At 35.6% G+C, this 11,889-nt stretch overlaps 1 protein-coding gene across 2 annotated transcripts in view; it reads right to left on the reverse strand.

Annotated features, from left to right (window-relative positions):
• csnk1g2b (casein kinase 1, gamma 2b) overlaps positions 1–11,606 on the reverse strand; it is a 58,596-nt gene extending 46,990 nt beyond the window's left edge. Inside the window, exons 1-2 of one of the 2 annotated variants that reach the window (XM_056463759.1) lie at positions 11,471–11,606; positions 3,710–4,473 (exon numbers count right to left, since the gene is read on the reverse strand). In XM_056463759.1, the coding sequence (XP_056319734.1) occupies positions 3,710–3,928 (219 nt within the window). In that variant the 5' untranslated portion in view covers positions 3,929–4,473; positions 11,471–11,606. Of the gene's footprint in view, positions 1–3,709; positions 4,474–11,470 lie in introns of those variants that run through there. The other variant, XM_056463760.1, reaches the window with a different exon arrangement.
• Between the last annotated feature and the right edge of the window lie 283 nt (positions 11,607–11,889).

The following is an 11,889-nucleotide window of genomic DNA, read 5'->3' on the forward strand; positions in this document are numbered from 1 at the left end:
CTTTTAAGGGTGATTTATACTTCTGCGTCAACAGCGTGGGTATCGGACCATACCCGTGCAGCCTTCGAGCGGTCGCATACCAGTGCACATCTCGAAAAATGTTACTACATATCTCACATTTCCATTACATTGACGATGATTGGAATCTGCGCCAGAGATGCCTAGAGATGGCATATTTTCTATTACAATTAAAATTACTATTTACATTAAAATATTTGCTTACAGAAGATGCAAGAAATGCACTGTTTAAAATATTATTTACGTGATATACAAGAGTTATTTTCTACTGCTTATTTTCTACTTATAAAAACATTGAAAATATTTATTTTGTTTCCAAAAGTGCAAGTTATTTGTTTTCACTTCAGTTCAATTTCAGTTGTTCAAGGATGATGTTTAATAAATAATCATAGATAGTAGATAGTGTGCGTTTCCTTCAATTATTTTAACATTAAGCAATGCACCCTTAATTCAGAAATCTCCAATTAGTAATTTGTGAGCCTATTTACAGTACAAAACCTGTCAGTAATCTGAGGACAAAAAAGCAAATAACATAATCGTACAATAATCGTAACTGCATTAAAAGTTCAATTAAATGAGATTTTGATTTTAGTTAATAATTTTAATAATTATTTAAAATTTGATTTTAAATAAAATTTTATATTTACTAGTCCGCATAAGATACTTCTTTCAAGAAGTGAAAGGCAAGGCATTAGTAAGTATTGAGACAATATTAAAAAGCTAATACGGGGATCAGGGTGGGGCCAAGTTGGAGCACTCACTCAGATCCCCCGAGCACTGCAGGTTGTGGAAATTCCAAATTGAATCAAAACACACCATTACAACTGGCTTAAGATTGGCAAGGAAAATTCGGCCCAAGCGTTAACCTATAGAACTTGGGTAAATTTAAAAAAATAAAACAATAAAAAAGCTAATACTGAGCTTCTTATTATCTATACTCCCCAACCCTTTTCAAGTCATGTTATAGCTAAAACAACGAACAGAAAAAAATGTACAGAAATGCAGTGGCATAGGGTGCATCATTCCACTAAATAATTTTAGCCCTAAAATGACAGTGCTTGACTTCACATTGAGCGGTTAAAAAGCACTCTGATAGGCAACAATGCAAAGATAATGAAGCCTTTTGACATAACTAATGCAAGGATAATCATATCCTTCAGTGGAGGATCCGGGGAGGAGGGCGACTAAGTGTGCAAATGCCATCTATGACAATCCCTTTTCTCATGGTGCCAAGTTACTCAACGGTCATTTCCCAGCAAAGAGGACCTCCCATCAACAGCTTAAAATGATCCCTATAAAACTCCCATCAAATAATAAAGCACAACATTGACTTTAAATAGCACTGGACTTTGAGCTTCTGTTTGGGTGTAGCACGAACTGGAGTTTCAAATATCTTTTGTGCAGTCTATGAATCAAGCACAGCTCCTCCAACAAAACTATTTGAAGAAACCCAGTTTGCTATGACAGTCCCTCGGGTGGCAAAATCTCTTTGCACATCTGAGAGAAGCGTCCCAGGATGAAAATGGATTTTGGACGCCAATTTCCTCAAAGGCCCTTGTCATGTTTACTCATGTTTTCGAGGCCAAACTGAGCCCACAGAGAGTGTGAAGAGTTACGTCATAATGATCACTCACTGCAAGGTCAGCCAGTGGATTTCTGCAAGGTATGGATAAACAATTTGCTTGTTTAGGATGCTTAAACTCATTTGCATTTATCATAGTGGACCAAAAAGAGCCTAAATGTACATTTCACTCTGCATAGTGAAAAGGCTTTTAACCTTAGGCTGACAGCCAGCCAAAGGTAGCAAAACATAAAAAAAATATAATTTGTATCATCTTTCTTGCAAATGAAAACTCCATAATGCCAGCCATCAATAAACGTCTTATTTGCTCATTAATAGGAAATAAAAATCGAGTAAATGTCAACAAACAGTCATGATTTATTGCACTTTCTGAATGTTGAACAGGGTGCGTCTGTGCGCTTTCCTCGTTAGCTATTATCCAAATACGTTTCTGAAGTTGTACTAGCTATGTTAAGAGTAACTTGTAAAGCTATATGAAGACCGATCATCTGATTGATGTGGTTTGCAATATGAGATTTGCAAAAAAGACAATGGTAAAAGGATAGTCTGCACAAAAACTCAAATTTGCAATTCATTTTCTAACCCCTCAGTCCTTTAAATTCTGTGTACCCGGTACTGGGTCTGTGACGTTATTTACTTTCGCATTCTTTACATTTTAAAGGTCTGTACTGGCCCAACACCCCATAAGTGGTTCCGTTCTCTCATCAGTTGGTTTGATAGACTATGATAGAGCTATGATAGAGACATTTTTCTTTTTTCCTATGATTACTGACATGCGCAGGAACCACCAAAATTATTTACAGCAACCCAGACCACATAGAACCTAAAATGTACACTTTCAAATTTGAGTTTACAAAAAAAAAAAAAGAAAAAGCGCCTCTTTTTTGGAGGGGTTTCTTATAACACAGACAACATATACAATTAATTTAATAATTTTTAACAGTGTTTTATGAAAATTCAAAGGGTTTTCTTTAAAATGATACCAAAATTTTGCATTTGCAGCTCTGCATGTGGATTTGGGAGGCTTTTGAATTTGGGTAGGAAAAATATAGGTGGAAACCCCAAAATAGCACTTGACTTTAAGAGATGTAAATGCCTTTTTTATATTTAGCAGTACATTAGAGATTTTGAAATATATTCAAAACGCAAGTGTAAATAATGTTTCGTTTCCTGCAAAGATGAATAATTTAGTTTCATTAGACTTCAATGTAAAAAAAAAATTGGAACCATTTGAGGGTGAGTACATAGTACAGCTACATTTTTGTGTGAACTATCCCTTTAGCTAATGAGGTATATGCACAGACTTTTAATTTCAGTCAGCCAGCCACAGGGCTTCCGGTTAATTGTTATCCCTTACAAAATCGCAATTAAGATCTGATCGCTTCACTGCCTGGCTGATATACGATATAAAGTGGGTATCAGATCAAACAAGGCGGACTGCATTAAATTATATTTTTCCGTGCCATGGAATTTCTGCGCTGGCCTGCTGCTAATGACGGGGCCTGGTTTAAACGGTCTCTTTTTACGCTTTAACAACAAAATGGATGCTTATGTCTATTTAACTGATTTCATGTGAATTACATTACAACATCGATGCTGTAAAACTGGGGTCACCAAACTTGTTCCTGGAGGGCCGATGTCCTGCATATTTTAGCTCCAACCCTAATCAAACACACCTGAACAAGCTAATCAAGGTCTAGGTATATTTGAAACACCCAGGCAGGTGTTTTGAGGCAAGTTGGAGCTAAACCCTGGAGGGACACCGGCCCTGCAGGACCAAGATTAGTGACCCCTGCTGTAAAAGGAACCTTATGAAATTGAAAATAGTCACATGAAGGTCTCTCCAGAAGTTCATCATTGGCTGAAAAACACTAGCTGGGCAAATAGCTCATTGTTATTTTGGCGAGACCTATTTAATCTATGAACCACCCATTGAAATAACATGTAGTATGAACAGTAAATATAAATATCTAAAGGCAAAACTGCAGCAAAAAACATTTTGAACAGCTTAATATATAAATAATCTTAATTAAAAAGAGGCAATTTTAAGCTGAACGTTGTCCAAAACCAATTATATTCCCATAAACACATTTTCAGTTTTCTACTCACCAGTTTGATGGCCACATATTCATTTGTATAGAGGTTTTTTCCCAGCCGCAGCTCACCAAAGTTTCCACAGCCGATTTTCTTCCCAACCCTGAAGTTGGGGCCGACCATGAGGACCCCAGAGTTCCCTGTTCCCCGGCCCCCAGTCCGACTACCAGTTGGTTTTGACATTTTTTTTACTTCCTCTGTCTCTCCCTTCCCACCTCGCTTCTCAAAATCCATAAGCTTGTGATACCCTGGCCTCTCCACGGTTACTCCCCTGCCATGCAAAACAGAGAAGTTTCAAAACAACCCCCAGGGAATGTGTGGGGACAGTGGCCAGAAGACAACAGGTCAAGAGGTTTCAAAGTATCTATATAAAGGTGATTTCTGCGGAGCAGGAAGTAATGTCTTCTGCAGATGCGATGGGTATCACCAAAAGTGTCGACCCTGCATTAATCCTTGGGTGGATGGGAATCCTTTACTGTACAGTAGTCCTCAGAGTTACATGTCACTGCCTGAAGCAGGCAGGTGATGCTAGCATACGCACACATACAGACGCACACGCACGCACACACACATCCACCCACACAGACTCCTCAACACTGACATACACAATTCCTGCTAGTGGAACCCAACAAGTGAACGTCCCCTTGTGCTCCTCATGGTTTCCTTGAAGTCAGTCCTGGGTAATACAGTGAACATTCTTCATTATCTAACACTGCTGTGTGGACAGAACCAGCAGCTTGAGCAGGTTCCAGGAGTATAGGCTTTCGTCCTCTTGATCCCTGAAAGACATAGAAAAGAAAAGCAGAATACTGATTAATCTAAATTAATCAAACATACAGACAAACAAACTTAGATCTACCAGTCAACGCTAAGAATTTTTTCTACTTCTACGACTGGGCCAGTGGTTCAAATTTGTACTTGCCCTGAAAAAAATTGTGCCAAAAAAAGCGTCAAAAAGCCAAACATAATTGTATACATACACTTTTTATTTAGCATAACTTTGCTTAAAAACAACTGACAATTCAAAAAATTACAGTTGTGATGTACATAAATTTGGAAAAAATATATAAATTATATATACACACACACACACACACACACAAAATGTTTCCTCCTAGGATATTTTCCAGCTGTGGCAGCAGGCCTTTTTTTTACACAGATCTACCAACTACCTGTGGCTTTGTTTCAATGACAAATGTCGTGAGCGCAGTATTAGAAGTCGAGATTGAATTTATGTAATAGCCTACAGCATGCAAATCTTTTTGCAGCACTATTACGGTTACAGAAAAGTTCGCGCTGTTATAATTTACTTACCTTTAATACGTTTTAGTGCGATTATAACCTGCTATTAAAAAAATAAAATGTTTTGAATGAGATGTTTTGAATTTAGTGACAAGGCAGCACTGGCCCGATCAGGCCAGTAACAATCCTACCTACTGTCCCGAGCATCTTCCATGCTGACCCAGGGCCATCAGGCAGTCAATGTTGAGCCCTGCCAGTAACTTTATTTTTAAAAAGATTGATCAGTGCATGATTTTATACTAATGCAATAATGTCGCTATGTTTTATTCGAATAAACATGTATTAATAAATGTATTCATTTTTGTTTAAAAATTTATATTTATATAAATATTAAATGACACTTTTTAAAACAATAAACAACTAAATTTAATATTTTTGTCTTAAAATAACAAAATCATTTAAAAAAAAATAAAAACTACATAATTTGCAGAAGCAGGCAGCACATTGTGACAATCAGAGCATTATGGGATACTCAAAAACACAGACGCTAATTCTGACTAATCAACCAGTAACAATGCCTATGTAATCTGGCAGATTAAAAATTTAATTCAATTAATCTAAAGTAAATTAAATACACAACTAAACAAACCTCCTCACAATCTGTCAGTTTAATATATGTATCCTTTCAGTTTAAAATCTAACATGCATTATTAATAAATTGAGCCATACACTTCAAATAGATAAAGCACGCTGCATATTATAATGGACAGAGGCATGATGGGATATTTTAAAGCACAGACACCAATCCTGGTTGCCGATGTTCATGAAATCCATTTTTAGATTGCTTAAGGTCAAATAAATCTAATCAATAATAGCAAAAGACAAAGTACTGCATACTAGCCAATAGGGCTGCACGATTCTGGCTAAAATGTGAATCTTTTTTTGTGAATTTTTTTTGCTTAAAATCCAGATCACGATTCTTTCTCATGATTCTTTAGATGTAAAATAAAGTTTAATATGAGTAGGCTATTATTATTGTTAATTCTCAAACATATCGTCACCTTGGAATTATAAGGTTCTATCTGCTTTGATGATTTTGAGATATTGAGCTTCAAAGTATTTGCAATCCATATAGCAAACAGTACGTGTGTAACATTTTTTTTTTAAAGTCTTAAAATGTAAACAATAAGTTGTCATTTAATAAGAATATGCCAATAACTCAATTTTGACAAAAATGTCAGATAGAACCTTATAATTCTAAAGTGACGATATGGTAAAACAACAATAATATTAGGCCTATGTGTAGGTCTACTATTGCTTAAAATGCTACATTTTGTACAGTCATTATGGTGAACTTGAACAGACTTTCAATATGTCCTGTTTGTTAATTCACAGTAAAATGATGACATCAGAATACAACTATTCATAATTATAAAATTGAATTATCATGTTTTAGACATGTGCTTGTCATCTGTCATTGACAGCATTATTAGATTATATATATAGAAGATATTAAGACTTGTGCGACTGCCTTTATGCTTCTCTTCTGTCCTTGAAAATATAATTGGCTGAATCGTTGAAAAGTTAAATTAAGATTGCATGTAGGGTCGAATCGAGATCGTGATCTTTTTTCGATTAATCATGCAGCCCTACTAGCCAATGCCATGATGGGAATCGCTAGCTGAGAAGACACAATTGGATGTAACTTAAAACAAACAAACAAAAAAACACCCTGTCACAAATTTGGCAATAAGAGTTTAAGACATTATACCAACAGATTTTGCTGGTCTGCCTCCAAGTGATGGGATTTTTTTTCAGAGTGTGAAGAACAGAATGGTTGAGAATTACAAGCCTAACAGAGCCCGTATCAGATTCCAATTCCAACAGGAACTTTGACGACACCTGTGTGTTTGATAATGGAGAGGGGAAGGGATGTAGAAGGTCAGGGATCTCTGTTATACACCCCCCCCCCTTCATATCCAGGGTCAGCACTACTGGTAATGTAAATGGAAAGAGTTGGTGCAGGTAATGCAAGAACTATTGGAAAGATGGCTGTGCTTTCCTTCAGAAAATGCACTTAAAACGATCAATGGCTGCCTGACTGACTGTAAAAGGATACCAGACAAGAACTGATGAGAAATAGACAATCAGCTCACAGAAGAACCAAAAAACCTCTTCATGTTAAGCGTGGGGGGTTGAATTCACTATTTAATTTCAACATCCAAGGCGGTGTTTGTTCAGCAAGTGACAAATGAATCAGAAATTCAGTGAATTAGATTATTAATGCACAGCTCATTTTTCTAGACGGAGGAAATTATAATATTTTAGCCTGAGCAAAAAAGAATTATGTCATGTCAGTCAGGAAAATAAATGCATCAGCAATCACGTCAGCTTAGCTTCTGTATCAGTTACAGAGGTGTTGGCCATTCCTTTAGGAAAGAGACTGAATTTCCATACATCAATTCTTAATATGAAATCAATCACAGGATGCGTTGGATCTTAATTGCAAGCTGTCGAAGCTGCACAAAGGTGAATAATAAGCAGAGGGTTATATAATTCATTAAACAAACAGGGAATTAAGGCCGTACTAAACTTCAACCGTGAGCAAAAACTCAACCAATGAAGAGCTTCTTAATACAGAGCTCATACAAACACCCATATAACTAGGGTCAGAAACTTTCTTCATTTCTGTTCTTATCACTATTCTCTATCACTTTAAAATTCTATATGTTTATTTTGTATAAATGCATTGCACATATTTACATATTAATCTAAACTCCACTTTCAGCAGTGTGGCCAGCATTGGGATGTTCGCTAAGGCCTCTTACACACTAAGCGCTAAATCTTAATTGATTTTAAAACCATGGAAGAACACAGCTTAGCTGTAACATTATAATCTTCCACATGATCAAACATGACATTATAAGATAAACAAATATACCACACATGATTGACACTGTCAGTAGGCCCTGTCGTATTGCAGTTTTTGCACAACAATACAAAATGGTTGATATTTATGATATGGGATTGGGGCGGCTCGATAGGGAGCAATAAAATAACTGTAAATGACTCCATTAAGAATTTCTTTGAACAACAAGATAGGCAAATGATGGTATAACATTTTCTTGCTTTAATAATTGCTGAAGCTTTTATCAAGATGAAATAAGCCTGTTAACATAAGCTGCAAAAAGTGTTACTTTAATAGGCATAATCACAGTAACTCACAAATGTACTCTAAAAAATATTTCTGCAGAATTGTTGCAAACAATTTATATGGGTTGAATTTAAACAAACTGTATAAATTCAGCCCAAATAAATTGTTTACATCTACTTAAAAAATATTAAATGCCAGAAATCATCTTTAAATCAATTGTTTCAGTGATATATGGCCACAAATGTAAACAAATGTTTTAAACAAATAAAGCTGGGAAAGGAACTCTAAAATAAGGTCTTATCATTACATGGGTAGTCAATAAATTAAATACAATAAGAGTGAGATATAGCTACATTTTCACAGAAGTTATGTTTATGTTAGTTCAACTTTATTAATTATTTCCTCAATTGAATGAAACAGTTACAACTTTTGATTCAAATGAGTTTTTTAAACATTAGGTAAGAAATTAATATCACCTAAGATTAATAAATGCACATTTTTCATTGTCAATTTTGTTACTTTTCACAATTGGAGCCTTTTGTAAACTGTTAAAGTATATTAAGCAACAACTTCAAGTTTAAATAACAAATGATCATTTAGAGCATTTTGAAATGCCCATAATAACAATATCATGCATGTTCGTTTTCACAATATATTGTATTATTATTAAATATCTCTATTAGAGCTGCACAATATATCGTTTTAGCATATATCCGAGTATCACATTAATATCGCAATGTGATCATTCGCAATAGTCACATCGCAAGTATACATATTGAGTCTGGATTATAGTTTATCATTTCAAGTGTGTTTGACGGTGTTTGGTTTTTAAAAGCATTCAGGCATATATAATTGTATCGTTTGTAACTTTTACAAATGAATAACGATTAATTATATTGAATTGTTTATAATCGAAAAGTATGTGGTAATATTTTACATTTTGTTATTCAATTACTGTACACCTGAAAATAGTTTGCCTTCTCGAAAAACAATAAAATGCTGTTTATTTCATTTGAATAATTTTATTTATTTAAATTTATCTTTGCTTCTATATTGTTTAATATACTTTATTCACAGCCCTACAAGATCATCCCAATCAATCTAAACTTATCCATTTTTTCAAAACTTTTTTGCTATTTCAATGTATTATCGCAATACATATATCACAGAATAAATAAATATCGCAATATTAGATTTTTCCAATATCATGCACCCCTAATCTGTATACAAGCTGTTCAATTAATCGAAATCAAATCGCAATCGCAATTTGAAACATTGCTATTAGTTAATCGCAAGAGGCTGCAATTTGAAATATACATGTATTATTTAATTTCCCCCGGCCAGAGCAAATGCGTGTGTGACAGTCCTAATTGAGTGAGCACACATTCTGCCCAATCAGCATTGCGCAATGGAGCTACGCCCACAATAAAAAAAAAGAAAACAAACAGGAAAGAGCTGACAAGTGGGATAATGGTGTCTACTGCTTCAGAAGCATTAATAGACGAATTAATATCAAAGAAAAACAGCATTTATAATATAGCAATATTTTGGTATCAAAGTCACAGACACCGAAGAAAAGCAGATAATTTTTAAGAGCTGTCGCAGAATTGTTGCCACAGCTTACACATTATTGAATTAAATTAATTAAATTGAATTAAATTAAAATCAGCATGAAGCTTGAACTAAATGGTAAATCAAATCGTAATCGCAATGTCAAAAAATAAATAAATAAAAAATAAAAAAAACACACAGACAATTAGATATTTTCTCCAAATCGCACAGCTCTACAAGATACTTCAAATCATACAAGTTAAACAACTTTGCACATGATGCGGGTCAGGTTTGAAATGTTTTGTGACAGTCTGTTGGTCACAACCCCACGTTACCAAAAATGCTTATTACAAGCTCATACAAGAGCAAAATGCAAAAGCCATGCCACAAGGAAACACTCAGATAGTGATCAGATGTAATTACAAGATATGTAGAACTAGAAGCAGTAATTATGAGCCATGTTTTCATCTACTTGGATCAGAAACAACTTATCACTGCCTGAAACCAAGACGGCAAACTACATCATTAAAAGAAAATCTGAACTCTAGCTTCAGTTTCCAATTTAGCGAAAGATACATAACAGATAACACAAGAGCATCATCATAAAAAACCACCTGATGTAAAAGTGCATCAGATAAAGGCAAAAAACGATGAGCATAATACCACATAATCTGGCATTAAAATTGCTTGACTAATAGTGATTGCCAAGTAAGAGCTCACAGCTGTTTTCAGTCACTCTGCCTATAAGAAAACAAGACAAGCCAGCAAACAACCCATTTACGACTTATTTCTGCTTATTTGGAAAAAGACCAAGTGAAAATAAAGTAGGTTTCAGCACAACAAGCAAGGCATCACAGTTCAGCTGTTGTAGCTTGCAAACAGGAAATATGCAAGTGCTAGAGGCTGCGTAAAAACCGAGAAGTCAACCTCTAGTTTCTCAGATGGCCAAAAGAGAAGCTGGTGCCATAAAACAGCTTCTGTGTTGATCCACAAGGCCTGTAGTGTGGTGCTGGTTGGGGCTTGAGAGACAAAAGAGAGCTCCCTGGTCAATTATTTCCTTAAGCACAGTCTGATTTTCCATACTAATTTGTTTAGCCTCTATGTGAAACTGGGAGACACAGTTTAACACTCCTCTTGTTTGCTGACAACTTTCTAGTCTGATAAATTACAACAAGCTTATTTTAAAATCTAAAATAACCTAAGATCATAATGTCACATTATACCTCACTTCCTTAAGCTTAACACATGAATGTTTTCAAATTCCACAGATGATTTCTAGTAGCTGATGCTACACTTCACAGAGGGCATTTTTAAATCAGCTGTCAAATGTAACATATTTCAATATGTTCAATCAATCCTGCACCTCATACATCCATAAAATCATTTATTTTACATTTTTAAAAGCTTCTCCATCACGGGCTGGCAAAAAACACGTACTGAAACATATATTTAAAAACTAAGGCGTTTAAAAGCATTCAGAATCATTTATTTGGCCGTCTTCTTAGGTTAAAAGCGTCCTTAAAATGAGTGTCTGTCTAGCTGAGCCCGTCAGAATATCACCACCACACGTCGAAATGGATTTCATTTCACATCTGAAGCAAAATATATTCCCTTTCATATCCGAAAAGTAAATGAAATATCGACAAACCAGCTTAACTACTCCGAGCCTTGTTAGACAAACATGACAATAATCCTTCACCAAATGAACTAGCTTAGCAACCCACCGGCTAGGCTAACATCACATTAGCCGTTTAGCAGCGAACCTTTCAGTCTTTCGATTAAAACGAAGGAGGAGTAATTTTTTTTATGAAACGTAAAGATGTTTTTACCTGCGCGTGAGTCCCCTATGTAGTGTGCCGCGACATGGTCCTTTATTTAGGCTATGAAACGTGATTTAATTCACCACTAAAGACTAGCCCGGCTTCGCTGTTGTCTCTTTAAGCCTACCGTTTCGGTGAGCGAAGCTACGGCGTCACCCGACACTCCCATTGCTGTGGATACGTCCTCAAAAGTGCGTAGATGGATTGGAGAATATGCGGCGGCGGCTCTGTAGAGCGCAACTGAAGCTCCCTACCGTCCCCAGCTGGCCAAAAACTCAATTGTTTGCCTAGATCAACAGTTGAGGAGGTTGTAAACTGGAAATACCACAGTCATCTTTTGGGAAACAGGGACTGGTTGTGTAAATGTTTGGAGTGTTATTTAAGGGGGAAGCCGGAGATGAGATTTAGCTTCGGAGTTATTGTTAGGG

This window comes from Danio aesculapii, chromosome 8, assembly GCF_903798145.1.
Source record: "Danio aesculapii chromosome 8, fDanAes4.1, whole genome shotgun sequence".
Lineage (NCBI taxonomy): Eukaryota > Metazoa > Chordata > Actinopteri > Cypriniformes > Danionidae > Danio > Danio aesculapii.